This window comes from Leuciscus leuciscus, assembly GCF_965113295.1.
Source record: "Leuciscus leuciscus genome assembly, chromosome: 11".
In the NCBI taxonomy this organism is placed as follows: domain Eukaryota; kingdom Metazoa; phylum Chordata; class Actinopteri; order Cypriniformes; family Leuciscidae; genus Leuciscus; species Leuciscus leuciscus.
This window is the reverse complement of record NC_138735.1, coordinates 257,482-281,209: the sequence shown is the minus strand read 5'-3', so window position 1 is coordinate 281,209 and position 23,728 is coordinate 257,482. Positions and strand designations below refer to the sequence as shown.

At 45.1% G+C, this 23,728-nt stretch overlaps 1 protein-coding gene across 1 annotated transcript in view; it reads left to right on the top strand.

Moving 5' to 3' along the window:
- Positions 1-23,728, top strand: part of LOC309509726 (cadherin-7) — a 159,194-nt gene that overhangs the window by 32,593 nt on the left and 102,873 nt on the right. The window contains exon 3 of the mRNA XM_082184550.1: positions 9,160-9,279. Coding sequence (XP_082040676.1) covers positions 9,160-9,279 — 120 coding nt within the window. The remainder of the gene's footprint in view (positions 1-9,159; positions 9,280-23,728) is intronic.

Sequence of the window (23,728 nt, the reverse complement as noted above, 5' to 3'; positions counted from 1 at the left end):
CGCCTCTCCAGGTAGTCAATGAACTCCCAAAAATCCAGGTTCTCCAGCCCCATCATCTCACATCGGAGTAAAGTGTCGTCGAGGCAGTTGTTAAAAAAATCCTTCAGTGCCGCATCACTGTACCCCATACCTCTCGATAAGGTCCAAAATGCCTGCGACAAACTATTCACCGATCGACCCTGCTGCCGTAGGGCCATTAAATTATTGAATCTTCCCCTCCTCTCCTTCTCAGTAGTGGGGGGAAGGATACGAAACCCCATACTGCTTGATCTTAAATGTGACGGAGTCCTTCTGTCACGATCGCACACACGAAGACAAAAGTAGATCCAATAATGCAGCGTTTATTTAAGGGTAATCCGTATTCGTACATCCAGTCCAGGCAATAGGTCAATATCCATATAAGTAATCCAAAAACAAGAAACAACCAGGAACACGCAAGACTGACCTCAGGAAGTGGTGTGAACTAAACAAGGACTCCATAACAAACACTAACACAGACAGGGTTTTTATACACACAGAAACTAACACTGATAATGGGGAACAGCTGGGTGCAATGAACAGTGATGAGTACAGACAGGATTGTGGGAATTGCAGTTCATGAGTGAGTGACACCGTGAGGGAAGGGAACCTCTAGTGTTTACCCAGGGAACACAAACCAGACACTGTGACATGCCGGGGCAGTGACAAGCGCCTCTCACTGCTCTGCTCCTCCGCTTCTGCTGGTTTCAGTCACGTGACGCTGGCTCTGAACGAAAACGCGTTGTGGAAACGCGTTGGCCTAGTACTTTTTGTCCCTCTCTGCTATTATAGTTTTTCAAGATGGCGGAACTACATGGAAGCCTCCGTAGACCTACCCGTCCCATGTATATAAAGATAATAAATTCTTCGTTTACGAGGATAAGTCCGATACTTAGCGGAGGTATTTGTACACCATTGAGGACATTTTTATGAATAAAAATATTCATTTTAGATAATAAAATACCTAAAAAGTTACACATTGTCCCTTTAACCCTCTGAGGTCTGAGCTGTTTTCTGGGCCCTGGAGGTGGTCTGACATGCTCTGACATTTGTGTTTTTTTCTGTTACTAGTGACTAATTACACTGTATTCAGCACAAACTCTGCTACAATAATATATCAGCAGCATGTATGTCAAAGTTTGTAGTTCTGAGATAATGACATTTATGCGTGGTTTGTGAAAATACAAAAAAAAATTCTCACTGAAATAAGGCCATGAAACCCATACTGATTATTTCTTCACAAGACTTTTGAAAATTGTATGACATAGCCTAGAATATTGGTGGTGGTGGTGTAGGTGGTGTTGGTATAGGGGTGGTGGTGGCGCAATGGATAAGACACATGCCTTTGGTGTGAGAGACCCGGGTTCGAATCCACTGTGAGACACCAATGTGTCCCTGAGCAAGACACTTAACCCCTAGTTGCTCCAGAGGCGTGCGACCTCTGACATATATAGCAATTGTAAGTCGCTTTGGATAAAAAGCGTCAGCTAAATGAATAAATGTAAATGTAAATGTAGAATATTTGCTCCAAAACTATGTGAAAATCACCCTGACTGCTCATTCAGATAAGACAATATATTGATTTAAAATTTCTAAGACGTGTTTTGTGTGATAAAGCCATATGCGAAGAGGCGTGATCATCTCATTAATATGTAAGCTTTTAACACCTGAGAAAGACAAAGACACTCCCCTAACTGCCCTATTAGGAGCGATCAGGCCCTGTCATTCAGAGCAACCTTGCACAAAGAATGAGGAGATTTAAAAAAGAATGGCTTTTAGATTGTTTGGATTTATTTACAACACAACACAATCCAAAAATACAAATGACAAAAGAGCACATTGAAAACAATGATCCAAAGACAGAGACCTTTGTGCCATTCCTAAAAACATTGTACATACCTTTCATTTCCAAGGTGTTGGATTTTCACTTTACCATGTTCATGTACAGAGACTCATGTGAATGTTGAAGTCAGCAGGACTCAGTTGCATCTGGTCCCTGAAAGAAAAAAAAAGAAAGAAAAAACTGTGAACATACTGATATCAAGAGAAACTATAGGGCTGCACGATTTTGGGAATAGATTTTAGATTTTTCTGGTTAAAATTTCTTTTTAAAATTCACAGAATACACACACACACACACACACACACACACACACGTTTCCAACAATATATAATGAACACCAGGTTTGTTGTGCCTTGTAGGCATAGGCTACGCAGTGCTGCATAAAATAATAATAACAATAAATTAAATCTTCCAAAAGATTTCAAGAACAACTACGCTAGAGAAAAATATATTGATTATCATATGTTACTTCAAATGTTTCCATTCGTTATGATGATATGAAATGAGATAATAGTAAAAACATAAAGCCTAATGTTTGGTGCATTTTTCCTTTCAAACGCAATCGCGCTCCAAAATATGATACATTAAAACCCACAGCGCGCTCCAAAATATGATACATTCAAACGCCATCGCGCTCCAAAATATTAAACATTATGGTTATACATATCTATGTTTGAGCAGATATCCACAAACAGTATTTAACAGGAAACACGGGTCTAAATAGTATAATATTCACCATATATCTAGCAACAGTTCAACTGCAATGTGAAGTTTATGCAACAATACCATAAACTAATAAGTAAGAATTTCTTACCTTACATCTTTCTTGTCTTCAAATCGCGTTCTTCTTCTTCTGAGGTAAATCCAATGTAAGCTCAGACGTGTCTTCCAAACTCGACGAAAAGCAGAGACTTGTGAAGTGTTTTGGTGTTTTGTGTTTGAGGTAACGAGGGCGTTCGCGTCCCATGTGGAGATTTGCATGTGAATCTCTTTTGCGCGAGTGGGCGTGTCGAATTAAAAAGTAATTAGCAAGCGTTTGAGATACTGGACATCCTGTTGGTTTTATACAAATTACTTAAACAGAGAATATTTGTTTTCAGTTTGAATCCGATCATTTAAAAGTACACACTTAAATGTGTATAAAGGTATATGGCTCATAAATGTGTGAGAAGTATTCGCTGAGTTTTGTTTCAGTTTATAGACGTGCTCAAGAAAAAAAAGTTCACCGCGACGGAGAGGCAGAACGCACACCCTGTTTATTTTCTTTATTTTACAAAAGCACAATGTTTTGATTTGATTGTAAGTGGACACATACAAAAGTAGAAATATCACAGATTATTGTTTTATATTTCTTTTTTCTGTATAACCATAAATGACGGAGTAATTTAAGTTTATGTTGCTGCTATGTGAAAAAAATCCAGCAAAACGCGTCGGCGCGTTTCTCGACCTCAGAGGGTTAAAAGTACAATTTATACCTACCATAGGCTTAAACGATTTAGTTATTTTAAAAACAGTGACAACAATTTATGGCATCTATTTCCAAAACTTTCATGCGTTGTTTAAATTCACCAAAATAAATCATAGTTCGCAATTGCAAATCAGTCAGTAATGTGTTCCAGGTGGCTGGGGCTGCATAACTAAAAGCCTTCTTACCAAGCTCTGTACAAACCGTAGTTACAGATAACAAGTACAAGTTACCAGAGGGTAAAATATAAGAACTGAAATTACGTGACATATAGGAGCAAAGATAAGAGGGAAGCATATCCAGCATAGACTTATAAATAAAAATAAGCCAATGTATATGACTCCTCACTGACAATGAGGGCCAGTTTGTCATTTTGTACAAAGTACAATGATGTATTGATGCCGTACATCCAGTCACAAATCTTAATGCATTATGGTAGACAGTATCCAACAAAGACAAACATCGATCAGGCGCATTTACATAGAGCAAATCACCGTAATCGAGTGCAGTGACAAAGGTTGCAGCAACCAATCTCCTCCTGGTTTTCCAAGAAAAACTGGCTTTGTTTCTAAAATAAAATCCTATTTTTAATTTGAGCTTTTGTACCAGTTTATCAATGTGCAACTTAAAAGAGAGCTGATCGTCGATTAATATACCCAAATATTTGTACAATTTGACTTGTTCGATCTGCTCACCATGTATAGTAAAAAATACTTGGAAGACTGTCCAAAGACTTCTTAGATTTTGAATAAAGCATAATCTTAGTTTTCTCAACATTCAAACCTAGTTTAAGCTGATGCAGTTGTATCTGAACAAGGTTAAAAGCAGATTGTAAATAAGAAAAAGCTTGGTGTAAAGTCGCAGCCTTACAATAAATAATGGTATCGTCAGCAAAAAAATGGAAATGAGCCTGAGAAATGTCATCACCCAAGTTATTAATATAGATAGTAAATAAAATTGGACCCAAGACTGATCCTTGCGGTACACCACATGATACTCTCAGAGTTACTGATTTGGAATTGTCAAAATAAACACACTGAGTTCTATCTGCCAAGTAGTTAGTAAACCAATCAATAGTATGGTCAGAAAAAAACAATATTACGTAGCTTTTCCAGCAAAATGCAATAGTCCACTGTATCAAATGCTTTGGCTAAATCTAGGAAAAGAGCTACACAGGTGTTCTTGCAGTCCATTGCCTCAATAATGTCATTAATGACCTTCAATGCAGCAGCAGTAGTAGTACTGTGCTACCTTCGAAACCCAGACTGTACGTCAGACAAAATAGGATTGGAAACCAAATATTCCTTTAACTGATCACCAACCAATGTTTCTAACCCTTTAGCTAAAATCGGTAATTTGGAAATCGGCTATAATTATCCAAACACGAGGAATCTCCTGCCTTTAAAAGAGGGAGTACATAGGCCGATTTCCAAATGATTGGTATCTCATTGTTGACTAGGGTTTGATTAAAAATAATTGCAATTGGTTTCAGCAGCTATTCGCAAAAATAAGGCTCTAAAGTATCAGGGCCAGGAGATTTACTGGGGTCCAAGGCAATAAGAGCTGTTTGCACATCTGCGACAGAGAAAGGCTTTAGACAAAAGGGCTCTTTACTCACCACTGATTTCGGGGGGCGGAACTGAAGAATTTAAACAGTTTATCACGGTTGATTTGCTTGCAAGGAGCTGACGTTCAAACAAGGATCCTGCTTCCACAAAGTGCTTATTAAAGCACTCTAAAATTGCAGACTTTTCTGATATGACAGCTTTGTCCTTAATAATACATGGAGGTAATTCATTATCATTTGAGGTGCATACCGATTTCAGGGCTTTCCAGAATTTCCGGGGATTGTTTAGGTTTTCTGTTGTAGCTGCTAAATAAAAATCTGATTTGGCCTTTTTAATAAAAAATGTACAGCGATTATGCAGCTGTCTAAAACTGAGCCAGTCTGAATCTGTCCCAGATTGCCTTGCTTTAGCCAAGGCTTAGTTTCTCTGCCGAAGAAGATTAGCCAGCTCCGGGGTAAACCACGCATCATCACGTCTCTTTACTCTTAACCTCTGAAAGGGAGCATGCTTGTCCACAATACTAATAAAACCATCATAAAAATATTTCCAAGCTAGCTCCACATTGTCAATAAGTGCAATTCTGTCCCAGTCGAAGCAAGACAAATCATGCAAAACTGCTTGCTCACGGAAGTGCCTCAAATTTTGTTTAAATATTATTCTAGGTTTAGTCTTAGGCAGTTTAGTATTTCTTACTGCTGCAATGACACAGTGATCACTCAAATCGTTAGCAAACACACCTACATCTGAACATTTATGAGGTGTGTTTGTCAAAAACAAGTCAATAAGAGTAGATTTGTTAGAATTTCTGTTATTAGGTCTAGTGGGACTATTTATTATCTGTGTAAGATTTAAACCATTACAGTGATTTTTTAAATCATCAGACACAGAGGATAACCAGTCCCAATTTAAATCTCCCACTAAAACAGTGTCACTGTAGTCAAGTTCATTTAAAAATTCCATAAAATTTGCAAAGGCATCAGCAACCGCAGAAGGGGGTCTGTAACAGCCAATAACAGTAATATACTGACCTTTGGCTATTTCAAGATTTAATGCCAACATCTTAAATTGTTTAACAATAGATTGAGAAAATAAGATCCTGGTGTTAAATTTAGTCTTAACATAAATTGCAACAAAAATGTGAGTCAGTAGTCACTAGGAATAAGTGGTGCAATTTCACAGTAAGACCAATGTCCGAGGAGGTTCCTCCAGATGAGATGTAGAAATCTGTCCATACCTTTTGAAAGTGAACCACCGGTGTCTTTTCATTCCCTGTGTAGTCCACCGCGATCAGCAGGAAAAAGGCTGCTGTTAAAAACGCAACTCAGGAGCGATACGCCTCTTCGCGTCCCCCGAAATAGCCATCAATTCCACGAAGGGGAAAACCACATAGCAATGCAATGTATGGCCCAACAAAGCAGTGAAAAGATTGTTCCACGAGGCGTATTCTATAGGCTTGTTGGACTTCATGCAGCTCTGCGCAGACCGATCAGCGGCTGACTTGAAGCAGTGCATGCTGGTTAGAAACTTTGTCCGACTTGATACAGCGCAGACGCCACGTGACTGTGACGTATGCCATCAAAGCACCGCGAGAGCGATTGGAGAGTAGCCGGAGAACTCAGCCAGCGCAGCTTCTCAAGAGCGGCTGCACGAGCTCTGATGACGACACAGCTGTTCCACGATTGGCCGGATTCACCGCATGACAACGATCACATGTGTTTCATGTTTATTCGAACACCTTTAGTTCCTCTAAAGATCACAAATCAGTTTTGTATAACAGTAAACACTCTTTTCATGTCGTTGCGATGGTATATTGTGTCATGTTTATCAAATTAAAATGATAAAAAAACGTAGACTCCACTTCATTGATAGTAGCTTATGTTGAACTTTATTCTTGTTCAAACAGACTCTGCATGAAGCAGTACATAAAGTATTGAATGAAAATGTCTCTGAAACATCTGTGTATTATTTGGCAAATATTGCATTTATTTCACTGCAGCTGTGGTAAAGTATTCAAACACCACGTGAGCGGTCACTACGGGAACCAGAAAGTGTCCGACTTCACGTCTCCGTTTGCAGCTCCTCCCCGCCTGCACGCGGCTACTCTCGCCGATCAGTTACATCCAGCCGCAGCCGATGTCCAACACACCTATATTCAGTGTGTGTGGATCGGTCACATGACAGGCGTATTCAGTGTGTGTGGATCGGTCACATGACAGGCGTATTCAGTGTGTGTGGATCGGTCACATGACTGGCGTATTCAATGTGTGTGGATCAGTCACATGACAGACATATACGGCACTGATGGCACATGCAAGTCTTGCACTGAAGCATAACATCAATGCATGACAGAAATCTCCTGTTGCAATAACTCTGGTATTTGATATCGATAGCTAAAGGTGAATCTGAGGGGATGCAGGCCTCATAAAATCACTGTCTCTATAAAAACCTCAGGAGTATTACCTGATGACCAACACACAGATAGTAGCATTGAGAATTCAGTGTTTCGCTCATTTCCCAGACACAATATATCACACTCTCACAATGTTACATTTTGTGTTGATTCTTGTGTACAGCAAACAGAAACCAAACTACTGATCATAAGAAAATGAGATATAGTGATCATAACGGTCAAATTTCAGCTCTTGTCTTGTTTGGGGGAGGAATATGAAAAAGTGCCATCTCTTAAAATTAGTCGAGATATATTTATTTTCATTACTGTCAGATGACAGTCGGCTGCCTAGAGCACAGAACTGATTGAAAACCACAGAGATGCATTTCTAGTACACAGAAAATGAATGGAAACCTGAGAATGTGATCATTCACTGTAATGAAGATGGACAAATGAGAGATGATGGGGAGAGAGAGAGAGAGGGAGAGAGAGAGAGAGAGAAAGAGAGAGAGAGAGAGAGAGAGAGAGAGAGAGAGAGAGAGAGAGAGAGAGAGAGACTCAGCTGCACAGGCTTCGACTCAAGCCAACAAAAAAACATCCCAGCTGAATTTATAGCACACTGGACAGAATCAAATAACACTTCAGATTGTTGTAAGCATGGCACCGCTGATGGATAAATAAAATATTGTGTGTGTGTGTGTGTGTGTGTGTGAGGTTTACATGCAAGGCATTGAATGTGTAAAAAAAAAAGCTGTTGTTGGATTTATTGTACATTCCTAACGCATCTTATAAGTTTGTTTGTATGATTTGCTTTATGTAGTAATTAGGTTAAAAGCATCAGTACTCCTCTGCATGAATTCTATGACTTTAAGCTCTCAGTTCAGACAGTGTAATATGTTACATTAAGGCCAGATCAATATGGAACAATACTTAATCTATTCTCTGTGACGTTTTCATACTGTTTACTTCCATGCGAAATGTCATTGACTTTGACCCATGCAATGTGTTTCGTTTGAGATAGACTGTATGACGGTGAAAATAACCCAACAAACTGAATATTAGCGTACTGTAATTATGTGGCTCCCCAGTACAGCGTCCTGAAGCAGACAGCATGAGCTCATGTTCAACAAACGCTTCCAGTTTTTAGCACATCCGGCTTGAAGTGGCTTTTGTTTATTGTGCAAAATGTATAGAGAATAGCCCAGATATCTCTGCCTAGATGAGCCCAATTATTGTTCTAGATAGTTAAAGCTTTGTGTCTTGTTTTCATTTCATGGTCAATTAATTTAGTAAAATTCAATACATGCAATTTTTTTATTGGGTGCAGCACCAAGTACGCAAAGTTCAGACTCAGTTGTGTTGTGGCTTGTTTCCGTTGTGTTGTGACTTGATTTTGTTGTGTTGTCAAACAGTAGCGTGTTGAGCACCGGTTGAGCTACCTTTCCTTTAGCTCAAACAGTAGAGTGTTGGCTCTTGCAACGCCAAGGTCATGGGTTCGATTTCCAGGGAACGCAAGAATTGATAAGAATGTAAATGTGTACCTTGAAATGCAATGAAAGTCGCTTTTGATAAAAGCGTCTGCCAAATGCATAAATGTAATTATAAATGTTGTGGCTTGATTCCGTTGTGTTGTGACTTGATTAATTTGGGTTGTGACTTGTTTCTGTTGTTGTGACTTGATTTTGTTGTGTTGTGACTTGATTCCGCTGTGTTATGGCTTGTTTCCGTTGTGTTGTGACTTGATTTGGTTGTGTTGTGAACTACTGGGCCACCGTGACACAGCATTGCCATGGTAACTCACATCACATCCTGTTCCCTTCAGCTATATTGTTTCCTGATGCTCACTAGCGTGTTGTGTTGCGTATGTTCTGCACAGGCACGACGGTGGTTCAGGTGACAGCGACGGATGCTGACGACCCCACTTACGGCAACAGCGCCAGAGTTGTGTACAGCATCATACACGGACACCCTTACTTCTCTGTGGAGCCCAAGACAGGTAACTTTACATTTATCTCATAAATATATCTGAATAGTTGCCATTAAATATTTGTCGAAATTTTGGACTTTTCGACATTGTTTTTGGCCAAGCAAAAATAAAAATTAAAGTGGACATATGGCCAACTTTTATGCTTCATTTTTGGAGCATATGACTTGTGTGATGTGTGTTATATTTTATGTCAGGGGTTGGCAAGCTTTCTGGCATGATGAGCCAAGACTCAACAAATTGAAGAGTGAAAACAGAGCGTTATGTCACTGTCCATTTTTTGGCCAGGTCCATATCCCAAGCTTAAATAGATATTCCACCCAAAAATGTATATTCTCTCATAAGTTACTCACCCTCATGCCGTCCAAGATGTATATGACTTTCTTTCTTCTGTGGAAAAAAAACATCTTTCACAGATGAAAGAACAATCTCTGTGAGTCCATATAATGCAAGTGTACGGGACTCTCAAAGCTGACACTTCAAAAACCATCCAAACAAACACAACAGGAATCCATACGAGCCCAGTTGATGAATCATTGTCTTCTGTGTGTGAGAAAAATATTAATATTTTATAGTTTATTTTATTATAAAGAATCACTTCCTCCCACTTCCATGTTGTGAATAACAAAATGTTGTGAAGCATGATGTAATTACATTGTGAATCTTGTGCGAGAAGTGATGTGGAGCTCAGTTTCACAACACACTTCCACACCACGGTTGGCTGGAAGCGATGCTTTATAGTTTAAACAGTTTTATTAGGTATTACTCACAGTAATATGCCTCCAGAGGGCATCCCAGGTACACCCCCTCATCTCCATACCCCCCAGTCTTCGATATCCCCCAGTCTTCATAACTCCATATCCCCAGTCTTCATTACTCCATACACCCCAGTCTTCATAACTCCATATCCCCCAGTCTTCATAACTCCATACCCCCAGTCTTCATAACTCCATATCCCCCAGTCTTCATAACTCCATACCCCCTGTCTTCATAACTCCATACCTCCCAGTCTTCATAACTCCATACCTCCCAGTCTTCATAACTCCATATCCCCCAGTCTTCATAACTCCATAGACCCCAGTCTTCATAACTCCATATCCCCAGTCTTCATAACTCAATATCCCCCAGTCTTCATAACTCCATACCCCCTGTCTTCATAACTCCATACCTCCCAGTCTTCATAACTCCGTACCTCCCAGTCTTGATAACTCCATATCCCCCAGTCTTCATAACTCCATACGCCCCAGTCTTCATAACTCCATATGCCCCAGTCTTCATAACTCCATATCCCCCAGTCTTCATAACTCCATACCCCCTGTCTTCATAACCCTATACCTCACAGTCTTCATAACTCCATACCTCCCAGTCTTCATAACTCCATACACCCCAGTCTTCATAACTCCATACCCCCCAGTCTTCATAACTCCATACACCCCAGTCTTCATAACTCCATATCCCCCAGTCTTCATAACTCCATACCCCCCAGTCTTCATAACTCCATACCCCCCAGTCTTCATAACTCCATACCCCCCAGTCTTCATAACTCCATACCCCCGTCATCATAACTCCATACACCCCAGTCTTCACAACTCCATACCCCCCAGTCTTCATAACTCCATACCCCCAGTCTGCATAACTCCATACCCCCCAGTCTTCATAACTCCATACACCCCAGTCTTCATAACTCCATATCCCCCAGTCTTCATAACTCCATACCCCCCAGTCTTCATAACTCCATCCCCCCAGTCTTCATAACTCCATACCCCCCATTTTTCATAACTCCATACCCCCCTGTCTTCATAACTCCATATCCCCCAGTCTTCATAACTCCATGTCCCCCAGTCTTCATAACTCCATACCCCCCAGTCTTCATAACTCCATACCCCCAGTCTTCATAACTCCATACCCCCCAGTCTTCATAACTCCATACCCCCAGTCTTCATAACTCCATACACCCCAGTCTTCATAACTCCATGTCCCCCAGTCTTCATAACTCCATGTCCCCCAGTCTTCATAACTCCTTACCCCCCAGTCTTCATAACTTCATATCCCCCCAGTCTTCATAACTCCATACCCCGCAGGGTTCATAACTCCATACCCCAGTCTTCATAACTCCATATCCCCCAGTCTTCATAACTCCATACCCCGCAGGCTTCATAACTCCATACCCCGCAGGCTTCATAACTCCATACCCCCAGGCTTCATAACTCCATACCCCCAGGCTTCATAACTCCATACCCCCAGTCTTCATAACTCCATGTTCCCCAGTCTTCATAACTCCATGTCCCCCAGTCTTCATAACTCCATACCCCCCAGTCTTCATAACTCCATACCCCCAGTCTTCATAACTCCATGTCCCCCAGTCTTCATAACTCCATACCCCGCAGGCTTCATAACTCCATACCCCCAGTCTTCATAACTCCATATGCCCCAGTCTTCATAACTCCATATGCCCCAGTCTTCATAACTCCATATCCCCCAGTCTTCATAACTCCATATGCCCCAGTCTTCATAACTCCATATCCCCCAGTCTTCATAACTCCATACCCCCTGTCTTCATAACCCCATACCTCACAGTCTTCATAACTCCATACCTCCCAGTCTTCATAACTCCATACACCCCAGTCTTCATAACTCCATACACCCCAGTCTTCATAACTCCATACACCCCAGTCTTCATAACTCCATATCCCCCAGTCTTCATAACTCCATACCCCCCAGTCTTCATAACTCCATACCCCCCAGTCTTCATAACTCCATACCCCCCAGTCTTCATAACTCCATACCCCCGTCATCATAACTCCATACACCCCAGTCTTCACAACTCCATACCCCCCAGTCTTCATAACTCCATACCCCCAGTCTGCATAACTCCATACCCCCCAGTCTTCATAACTCCATACACCCCAGTCTTCATAACTCCATATCCCCCAGTCTTCATAACTCCATACCCCCCAGTCTTCATAACTCCATCCCCCCAGTCTTCATAACTCCATACCCCCTGTCATCATAACTCCATACACCCCAGTCTTCATAACTCCATACCCCCCATTTTTCATAACTCCATACCCCCCTGTCTTCATAACTCCATATCCCCCAGTCTTCATAACTCCATGTCCCCCAGTCTTCATAACTCCATACCCCCCAGTCTTCATAACTCCATACCCCCAGTCTTCATAACTCCATACCCCCCAGTCTTCATAACTCCATACCCCCAGTCTTCATAACTCCATACACCCCAGTCTTCATAACTCCATGTCCCCCAGTCTTCATAACTCCTTACCCCCCAGTCTTCATAACTCCATATCCCCCCAGTCTTCATAACTCCATACCCCGCAGGGTTCATAACTCCATACCCCCAGTCTTCATAACTCCATATCCCCCAGTCTTCATAACTCCATACCCTGCAGGCTTCATAACTCCATACCCCGCAGGCTTCATAACTCCATACCCCCACGCTTCATAACTCCATACCCCCAGGCTTCATAACTCCATACCCCCAGTCTTCATAACTCCATGTTCCCCAGTCTTCATAACTCCATGTCCCCCAGTCTTCATAACTCCATACCCCCCAGTCTTCATAACTCCATACCCCCAGTCTTCATAACTCCATGTCCCCCAGTCTTCATAACTCCATACCCCGCAGGCTTCATAACTCCATACCCCCAGTCTTCATAACTCCATATCCCCCAGTCTTCATAACTCCATGTCCCCCAGTCTTCATAACTCCATACCCCCAGTCTTCATAACTCCATATCCCTGAGTCTTCATAACTCCATGTCCCCCAGTCTTCATAACTCGATACCCCCCAGTCTTAATAACTCCATACCCCGCAGGCTTCATAACTCCATATCCCTGAGTCTTCATAACTCCATGTCCCCCAGTCTTCATAACTCGATACCCCCCAGTCTTCATAACTCCATACCCCGCAGGCTTCATAACTCCATACCCCCCAGTCTTCATAATTCCATACCCTCCAGTCTTCATAACTCCATACCCCGCAGGCTTCATAACTCAATACTCCTAGTAGAGTGTGACCGGACAGCCAAAGGAGAAGGCTGTCCAGCCGCCTCATAAGCAAGTGAGATAGCCTCAACCACCCACTTGCTCATCCTTTGCTTAGACACTGGACCTCCTTTGTTAGGGGGCCCAAAGCGAACAAACAATTGATCACTCTTACGCCACAGGGCAGCTCTGTGGACATATGCGTCTAACGCCCGAACAGGGCAAAGCAAATTATTCGCCTCCTGGTCCGATTTCGAAAGGGAGGCGGACCTCCAAGTGCCACGAGGGAAACGAGATACCAAAGGGTCTTTCCCCACAGACATTCCACCCAAAGGAATGTGGTAAGCACCTATGGCCGCCACATAAACCTTTAAAGTGGACGGGGTTAGACCTGCAGTGAACCGGTCCTGCAGGAACTCCAGAACTGTACCAATTGGGCAGTTGACTGGATCCAACCGACGGTCACTACACAAAGAAGTGATTACTCTCCACTTCAGGGCATAAAGTTTCCTCGTGGAGGGAGCTCTGGACTGTAGAATGGTCTCAGCAACCTCAGTTGAGAGACCTGACTCTATGAGCTGGGCCCCCTCAGAAGCCAAGCCCACAGGTTCCACAGTTCTGGCGGGGGTGAAATATTGAGCCCCCTGCTTGGGACAGAAGGCCCCTCCTGACAGGAAGCTCCAGAGGATGCCCGTCGAGGAGGGACACAAGATCGGGAAACCATACTCTGCCCGGCAGCGCGGGGCTATAAGAAGCAGGAAAACCCGGTCCCTGCGAACTCTCTCCAGAACTCCCGGGAGCAGAGCCACTGGGGGAAAAGCGTACAGACGTAGCCTCGGCCACGTCTGTACCATAGCATCCAGTCCCAGAGGAGCTGGATGCGTGAGGGAGACCAAAGTCCCTCCATATCAGCTCCACCACCTCGGGGTGGAGCTTCCATTCCCCGGGCCTCGGCCCCTGTCTCGACAGAGTGTCTGCTCCTATATTCTGAACCCCGGGGAGGTAGGCTGCCCTGAGTGACAGCAACTTCCCCTGGGACCACAAGAGGATATGGCGTGCCAGATTGGATAATGGGCGCGAGCGCAAACCCCCTTGGTGGTTGATATAGGCGACTACCGACGTGTTGTCCGTATGTACTAACACATGGTGTCCCCTGAGACCTGTGATAAAGCTCCTCAGAGCCCGGAAGACAGCTAACATCTCTAGGCTATAGAATGCCAGGAACGATGATGGTCTTCCCACAGACCTTGAGATGAGCGACCCTCAGGATCGCTCCCCAACCCGTGAGGGAAGCATCCGTCGTTAGCAGTTTGCGACGACAAGGAGCTCCCAGCACTGGGCCCTGGGACAGGAACCAAGGTTTCTTCCACATAACCAAGGCACGTAGGCATCGCCGCATGACCTTGATTGTGCGAAATGGGTTGCCCCTCGGGGAAACCCCTCTGGTCCTGAGCCACCACTGCAGGGGCCTCATGTGCAGTAGTCCAAAAGGTATCCCGTTGGAAGCTGCTGCCATGAGACCCAACAGTCTCTGGAACTGTTTGACAGTGAGTAGCTGGCCTAGCTTTACACTTTTCACAGCTGCAAGGATGGAATCTACACGTGGCGGTGACAGGCGCGCCTGCATCGACACTGAATCCCAAACCACGCCTAAAAAAGTGGTCCTCTGAAGTGGAGAAAGCACACTCTTCTTGGCGTTCAGCCGTAACCCCAGCTCTTTCATGTGGGCGAGAACAACATCTCGATGTTGAACCGCCAACTGATGCGACTGAGCTAAAATCAACCAATCGTCGATGTAGTTCATGATGCGAATACCCTGGAGGCGCCGAGGCGCCAGAGCTGCATCCACGCATTTGGTGAAAGTGCGGGGTGATAAAGCCAGGCCGAATGGAAGAACTCGATATTGGTATGCTTTGCGCCCGAAAGCAAACCTCAGGAACTTCCAATGACAAGGACGGATGGAAATATGGGAATATGCGTCCTTGAGGTCTATCGTGACAAACCAGTCCTCGGACCTGATCTGTGACACGATTTGTCTCAATGTTAACATTTTGAACTTGAGCTGAATGAATGACTTGTTCAGAACTCGAAGATCTAAAATGGGACGCAATCCCCCGTCCTTCTTTGGAACTATGAAGTACCGGCTGTAAAACCCGGTTTCCCTGTCGGAGGGAGGTACATATTCTATGGCCCCTATCTCTAACAGAGTGTTTACTTCCTGTTCCATAACCAGAACCTGCTCGGGGCCCACCACTGTGGGCAGGACCCCCATAAACCGAGTTGGGCGTTTCTAGAATTGTATCTGATACCCTTTTGCCACGGTCTGCAGGACCCAACGAGAAACATTTGACAGTAGCTTCCACGCTGTCAAATATTCTACTAGAGGTACCAGCCTCTCGAGACTGGTTTCTGGATTTTGTTGCTGTTGAGTAGTCGGTTCGTCGCCCTGTAACGGCGCACCGGCAGGGAACGACCGAACAGACTGCTCTAGCACCCTCCTCAGAGGGGGCGGGCATCCCGAGGCCACTACGTTTCCGGGTGGACCTTGAGATATGTGCTCGCCGGAGACCGCTGCGCCCTGTAACACCGGAGGCGGCAGGGTTGGCAGAACGGTCCCCTGAGGGCACCGAAAAGAGACGGCACCGTATTTTTCTCCTGCTGTTGAGTAGTCGGTTCGTCGCCCTGTAACGGCGCACCGGCAGGGAACGACCGAACAGACTGCTCTAGCACCCTCCTCAGAGGGGGCGGGCATCCCGAGGCCACTACGTTTCCGGGTGGACCTTGAGATATGTGCTCACCGGAGACCGCTGCGCCCTGTAACACCGGAGGCGGCAGGGTTGGCAGAACGGTCCCCTGAGGGCACCGAAGAGAGACGGGCACCGTGAAAAGAGGTGTTAACCGCTCTGCTTCGGGGGGACTACCCTCATTTGTCCTGAGCCCTCAGACATCAGGACTTTTTCCCAGCAGCCTTCTTGGCGGTAATAACGGTCCGCAGATCCGTTTTACCCCTCGAAGACTGCTGGGTTTGAGAGCGCCCTCCGTGTCCCCGAGCTTTTTGTGGGGGAGCACGGGAGGAAACGCTCTGTTTCTGAGTGGCACGGTGCTCAGCGCTCTTTTTAGATGAGTGAGGCTGCTCCCGCTCAGCAGCCTCAATGAAAGAACGGCGGGGGAGAAGTTTCTGAAGTGCAGCTGCCTGTTTTGAAGCTTCTTGTGATTTAGCTACAGCACTGTTAACTGCATCTCCAAATAACCCTTGAGTGGATACTGGTGCATCTAAAAGAACATGTTTTTCTTTGTCCTTTATGTCACTTAAGTTGAGCCACAGATGCCTCTCAGTGGCCACCAGGGCTGCCATAGAGCGGCCGATGGATTTAGCCGTCTCCTTGGTGGCCCTGAGAGACAAATCTGTGGCTCTATGCAGTTCAGACACCGTATCAGCACTAATACCCCCGCCATCCTCAGAATCACCCAATAACTCAGCCTGGTAAGCCTGCATTATGGACATTGTATGTAAACACGCTGCAGCTTGACCGGCGGCGGCATAAGCTTTATGAACCAGGGAAGATGTAACTTTTACTGGCTTGGATGGAAGTGCAGGAGCCTTCAGAGAAGATGCCGTTGCTGGAGAGAGATAGCTCGCGAGCGTCTCTTCCACCCTCGGCATCTCCCCATAACCATGTTCTTTATAATTGTGAATGGATGAATAGTGTGATGTTTGTGCAGTATACACTCGATATGACACTGGTTTCCCCCACGATCTCGACACCTCGGTGTGGAGATCGGGGAAAAACGGAAGGCTTCTGCACTGAGGCTGTGCATGAGATGGCAGGAAACGTTCGTCGAGCTTGCTTTTCGAACGAGCGCCCTGCCTATCTTCTGGCCACTCAATAGATAATCGCTCGACAGCTCTAGTGATAACATCAAGCAATTCTTCAAACGCATGAGACTGAGGTGGCGAATCCTCAGACTCAGCGTCAATACTAACAACGTCCAACTCCTCAGAGCTGGACAATTGCAGTATTGGTGCCTCCATCGGGGGGGAAGAAACCGCAACGCGTGCTTCCACACCCTGATGAGAGGCACTGGATCTATCAGAAGGAGGCTGAGATAAGGCAGAGCCCGTCTCAACATCCACTGATAGATCCATTTGCGAACCCCAGGTCTGTGATTGCCGCCGTGCCTCGGCAGCGGCGGGACCAGAGCCCTGGGGAACGCGATCGGGATTGAACCGAGCCAAGCGGGATCGGAGCGAACGCAATGGAAGCGCGTCGCAATGCACACAGTCACCACCCTCGAGTGCTGACTGGGCATGCTCCTCACCCAAACAAACAACACAAAGAGCGTGAGTATCACCTCCCGTTAAATAACGCGGGCAGGGATGGACACACACTCTAAACTGCTGCTTGCTCGCCATACTGAATATATATATATATGATATAGACAGACAACACCAAATATACAGACAGATTTCACACAGAGCGCAACTGAAGACTCAGAAAGCTTTCGTTTTCTGTTTCGGGCCGGCTTTTATAGCTTCCTGGTACGTGACGTCACCCGCCTCTGACGTTCCGCCACACCATTGGACTGATTTTACATGTGCTTCAAGACGTCATCACGCAAAGCGTTCCCCATAGCGTCAATTCGACGCAACGCGAGTTCCCTTGAAAGGGAACTCCATATCCCCCAGTCTTCATCTTGCCGCCCAGTGGATGCCCTTCCTTTAATCCACAGTTAACTGCTGTTACTTTGCGTTGCATTCGACAGGGACTCGATTGCTTGTAATGCTGCGTTCACACCGGACGCGAATAGCGCGTCAAATTCGCGCCTGCCGCGTCTAGTTTGACGCTTGACCACTTTGTGTTAATTCGCGTGTCCAACGCGCGTAAAAACAAAAGTTTGAAGCGAAATTTACGCGCGTTAGAGGTGAAAGTTTTGGCGGCCATCTTTTTTTAGATGTTTATCGAGCATTAGCATTAATCGAGAGAGTCACCGCTCGTATATGCTCTGGAGAGCAGAAACAGCTGCGTAGGGGACATCGTCGCTGTACTCGGGTCCACCAGACCCTCCGGAGGGTTTCAGGACTTTCACAATTTGCTCCAGGAGCTAGGTTTGGTGTACCTAACGGTGAGGACGCTGACGAGGACAGCGTAGGCCGTATAAGGCCTGACAGCAGCAAGCAGGCTCCTGATTGGTTAACGCGGCGCGAATTGACGCAGAAGTTCAGATTTTTCAACTCGGGCGGCAGACGCGAATTCGCATCAAACCCGTGAATGCACAAATAGCACTAATAAAATCATTCGCGCTTAACGCGCCAGACGCTCAATTCGCGCTATTCGCGCGAACTTGACGCGCGAATGAGGCGTATTCGCGTCTACCGCGCCGCGCTCTACGCCTCATTCGCGCCGCAGGAATTTTTTACGCGCGTAACGCGTCTTTGCATTGACTTAACATTGAAATCACTCGCGCCTGACGCGCTATTCGCGTCCGGTGTGAACGCACCATTAGGGAGAGCGACCCTTAACCCCCCTTTTCTTCAGTTGACTGGTTGTGGATGTAGTGAGGGGTTAGGGTTAGTGGTCTAACCCCTGGTTCCTGCTTCCACTGGGTAAATGAATTTTGAAATCCAGCGTACTTTGATGTCATCGGTCTGTGCAGCGCCGCTTCGAGTCGGTTAACTACCAAAGTGCTTCTACGTTACCATTTCAGTTATCCTTCAACTGCTATTTCTTAGGTGTCATTCACCTAATAAACATTAGGTGTGTTCAACTTTATGTGGACCGACCGTGTCTGACTTGAAGCAGTGCATGCTGGTTAGAAATGCTGTCTGACTTCAGATGGCACTGACGCCACATGACTGTGAATATTGCCATCATAATACAGCGAGAGCGATTCAAGAGCATCTGTCTGGCTCCTTCTACACAGCTTTTCCAGAGCAGATGCTCAAGCTGATTGCTCAAGTTTGGCTGGATTCAATGAAGACAATGATCACAAGTGTTTCTTGTTTATTCTGATATCTTCAGTTCCACTGATTTCCGAGCAAATGGTGCTTTATGCATCGCTTCTTTGTCAATAGACCTCTTTTATAGTTTTGCCGAAGTTTCACTAAAGTGTCCTTGCCTTAAAAGAAGACCAGCCCATTTATTATGTTTCTGAAGGAGAAAAAATATCTTTGTCATGTTTGGCTTATATTTCACCCCTCCATTCTTCTCTGGATGTGTCATCAGTGCAGCTAAGTTAAAGGGATAGTTCACCCAAAAATGAATATTAGCCCATGATTTACTCACCTTGAAGCCATCCTAGGTGTATATGACATTCTTCTTTCAGACGAATACAATCAGAGTAATATCCTGGCTCTTCCAAGCTTTATAATGAGAGTGAATGGGTGTTTGACTTTGGAAGTCCATTAACCCTCTGGGGTCTGAGGTGTTCTGACATGCACTGACATTTGTGCTAAATTACACTGTATTTAGCACAAACTCTGCTACAATAATATGTCAGCAGCATGTATGTAAAAGTTTGTAGTTTTGAGATAATGACATTTATGCGTGAACAAAAACAAAAATAATTGTCACTGAAATAAGGTCATGAAACCCATACTGATTATTTCTTCACAAAACTATGTGAAAATCATCCTGACAACTCATTCAGATAAGACAATATATTGATTTTTGTAAGACGTGTTTTGTGTAAGAAAGCTTTATGCAAGTAGGCGTAAACACATCCTGAATATTGATGGGTTTCACACCTGAGAAAGACAAAGACACTCCCCTAATGCCCTATCAGGAGCTATCAGGCCCTGTCATTCTGAGCAACCTTGCACAAAGAATGAGGAGATTTAAAAAAGAATGGCTTTTTGATTGTTTGGAGTTATTTACAACTAGGGATGGGTATCGATAAGGTTTTAACGGTATTACTACTCTTACCGATACTCCTTATCGATCCGGTACTTTAACGGTATTCTTATCGGTTCTTTTTGTTATATTAAAAAAAGGGGGAAAAATTATTTAGAACATAATTAATATTGCTTTATATTTTGAAATGTAAAATAAATATCTATAGCAAAAGAGAAAGCAATGCTTTAACAAAACAAATAAAACATGTATGTTATGCAGAAGGGTGCAGGCTTTTGTGTTTTATATAGACAGACAGGACGCCAAAAACAAAGTACAAACACATGGTCAAAAAAAAAAAAAAGTATTCAATAAAACAAATATACAAATTATATACCCAGTGCTTTAATTTCAGTAATGTCTACTGACATTACTGTTCAGGAGTAATATGGGTTAAAAAGACATCTAATAAAGTCAGATGTAAAATAACACTGCATAGTTTATCATAGATAGATTAAAGCTTATATCATTCAAGAGCTGTGACTGATTTTCTCTTTGCCTTTTGTTGTTTGATTCACATTAATGGAGCAATCGTCAGCAGGATTATTAGACTGCTGCCTCTTTAAGACCAAATGCAGATCTAATCATTATTAAGCCTCATATTTTCTCCCAACTATTTACGCCGATTTAAGACATAAACTGTATTTAAGTGAATAAACTGTTTAAGTGAATCTCCAAGACGGCCATTTTGACATATTTGTGTATTTGATAGTTTAGATGCGCACACGAAGCCCAAAATATACGTTGCTTGTCTCGTTGCGGTGTGTTTCGGAGCGTGCGCCGCATTTTGGAACAGCGTCTATTGTGTCAATTTTGGTATTTTAATAGCCTTTTATTATCAAACGCGTCCCGCAGTTTAGCAACAGTATAGACTACATTTTACAACAATCACCGATCGTGCAGATTCTGACGTTACTTTTGGGTTTTAGGGAGAAATGACAGCGCATCGCTCTGTGAAGGGAAGGAAGTTGCGCTGGAGAGAATGTGGCTTAGTTATTAGTTCCCTTTCAAGGGAACTCCCGTTGCGTCGAAAACTGACGCTATGGGAACGCTTTGCGTGATGACGTCTTGAAGCACATGTAAAATCAGTCCAATGGTGTGGCGGAACGTCAGAGGCGGGTGACGTCACGTACCAGGAAGCTATAAAAGCCGGCCCGAAACAGAAAACGAAAGCTTTCTGAGTCTTCAGTTGCGCTCTGTGTTGAATCTGTCCTTGTTATTTGGTGTTGTCTGTCTATATTATATATATATATATTCAGTATGGCGAGCAAGCAGCAGTTTAGAGTGTGTGTCCATCCCTGCCCGCGTTATTTAACGGGAGGTGATACTCACACTCTTTGTGTTGTTTGTTTGGGTGAGGAGCATGCCCAGTCAGCACTCGAGGGTGGTGACTGTGTGCATTGCGAGGCGCTTCCATTGCGTACGCTCCGATCCCGCTTGGCTCGGTTCAATCCCGATCACGTTCCCCAGGGCTTGGGTCCCGCCGCTGCCGAGGCACGGCGTCGATCTCAGACCTGGGGTTCACAAATGGATTTATCAGTGGATGTTGAGACGGGCTCTGCCTTATCTCAACATCCTTCTGATAGATCCAGTGCCTCTCATCAGGGTGTGGAAGCACGCGCTGCGGTTTCTTCCCCCCCGATGGAGGCACCAATACTGCAATTGTCCAGCTCTGAGGAGTTGGACGTTGTTAGTATTGAAGCTGAGTCTGAGGATTCGCCACCTCAGTCTCACGCTTTTGAGGAATTGCTCGATGTTGTCACGAGAGCAGTTCACAGATTATCTATTGAGTGGCCAGAGGATAGGCAGGACGTTCGTTCGAAAAGTAAGCTCGACGAACGCTTCCTGCCATCTCGTACACAGCCTCAGCGAAGAAGCCTTCCGTTTTTCCCCGATCTCCACACCGAGGTGTCGAAATCGTGGGGAAAACCGGTTTCATACAGAGTGTATGCACCACAAACATCCCACTATTCTTCCATTCACAAATATAAAGAATATGGTTATGGGGAGATGCCGAAGGTGGAGGAGACGCTTGCGAGCTATCTCTCTCCAGCAACGGCATCTTCCCTGAAAGCTCCTTCACTTCCCTCTAAGCCAGTAAAATTCACATCATCTCTGGTTCATAAATCGTATGCAGCCGCTGGTCAAGCTGCAGCGTGTCTGCATACGATGTCTATTATGCAAGCCTATCAGGCAGAATTATTGGGGGATTTAGAGGAGGGCGGGGGAATTGGTCCTGACACAGTGGCTGAACTACGCAGAGCCACAGATCTGTCTCTCAGGGCCACCAAGGAGACCGCTAAATCAATCGGGCGGTCTATGGCAGCCCTGGTGGCCACTGAGAGGCATCTGTGGCTCAATTTGAGCGATATAAAAGAGAAAGAAAAGCACGTTCTCTTAGATGCTCCGGTTTCCACTGTTGGTTTATTTGGTGATGCAGTAAACAGTGCGGTAGCTAAATCTCAGGAAGCTGCTAAACAGGCAGCTGCATTGCTGAGCGGGAGCAGCCTCACTCCTCTAAAAAGAGCGCTGAACATCGTGCCACTCAAAAACAGAGTGTGTCCTCTCGTGCTCCCCCACAAAAATCTCGGGGACACGGAGGGCGCTCTCAAACCCAGCAGTCTTCGAGGGGTAAAACGGATCTGCGGACCGTTATTACCGCCAAGAAGGCTGCTGGGAAAAAGTCCTGATGTCTGAGGGCTCAGGACAAATGAGGGTAGTCCCCCCGAAGCAGAGCGGTTAACACCTCTTTTCACGGTGCCCGTCTCTCTTCGGTGCCCTCAGGGGACCGTTCTGCCAACCCTGCCACCTCTGGTGTTACAGGGCGCAGCGGTCTCCGGCGAGCACATATCTCAAGGTCCACCCGGAAACGTAGTGGCCTCGGGATGCCCGCCCCCTCTGAGGAGGGTGCTAGAGCAGTCTGTTTGGTCGTTCCCTGCCGGTGCGCCGTTACAGGGCGACAAACCGACTACTCAACAGCAGGAGAAAAATACGGTGCCGTCTCTCTTCGGTGCCCTCAGGGGACCGTTCTGCCAACCCTGCCACCTCTGGTGTTACAGGGCGCAGCGGTCTCCGGCGAGCACATATCTCAAGGTCCACCCGGAAACGTAGTGGCCTCGGGATGCCCGCCCCCTCTGAGGAGGGTGCTAGAGCAGTCTGTTTGGTCGTTCCCTGGCGGTGCGCCGTTACAGGGCGACGAACCGACTACTCAACAGCAACAAAATCCAGAAACCAGTCTCGAGAGACTGGTACCTCTAGTAGAATCTTTGACAGCGTGGAAGCTACTGTCAAATGTTTCTCGTTGGGTCCTGCAGACCGTGGAAAAAGGGTAATAGATACAATTCTATTAACGCCCACCGCGGTTTATGGGGGTCCTGCCCACAGTGGTGGGCCCCGAGCAGGTTCTGGTTATGGAACAGGAAGTAAACACTCTGTTAGAGAAAGGGGCCATAGAATATATACCCCCCTCCAACAGGGAAACCGGGTTTTACAGCCGGTACTTCATAGTTCCAAAAAAGGACGGGGGATTGCGTCCCATTTTAGATCTTCGAGTTCTGTACGAGTCA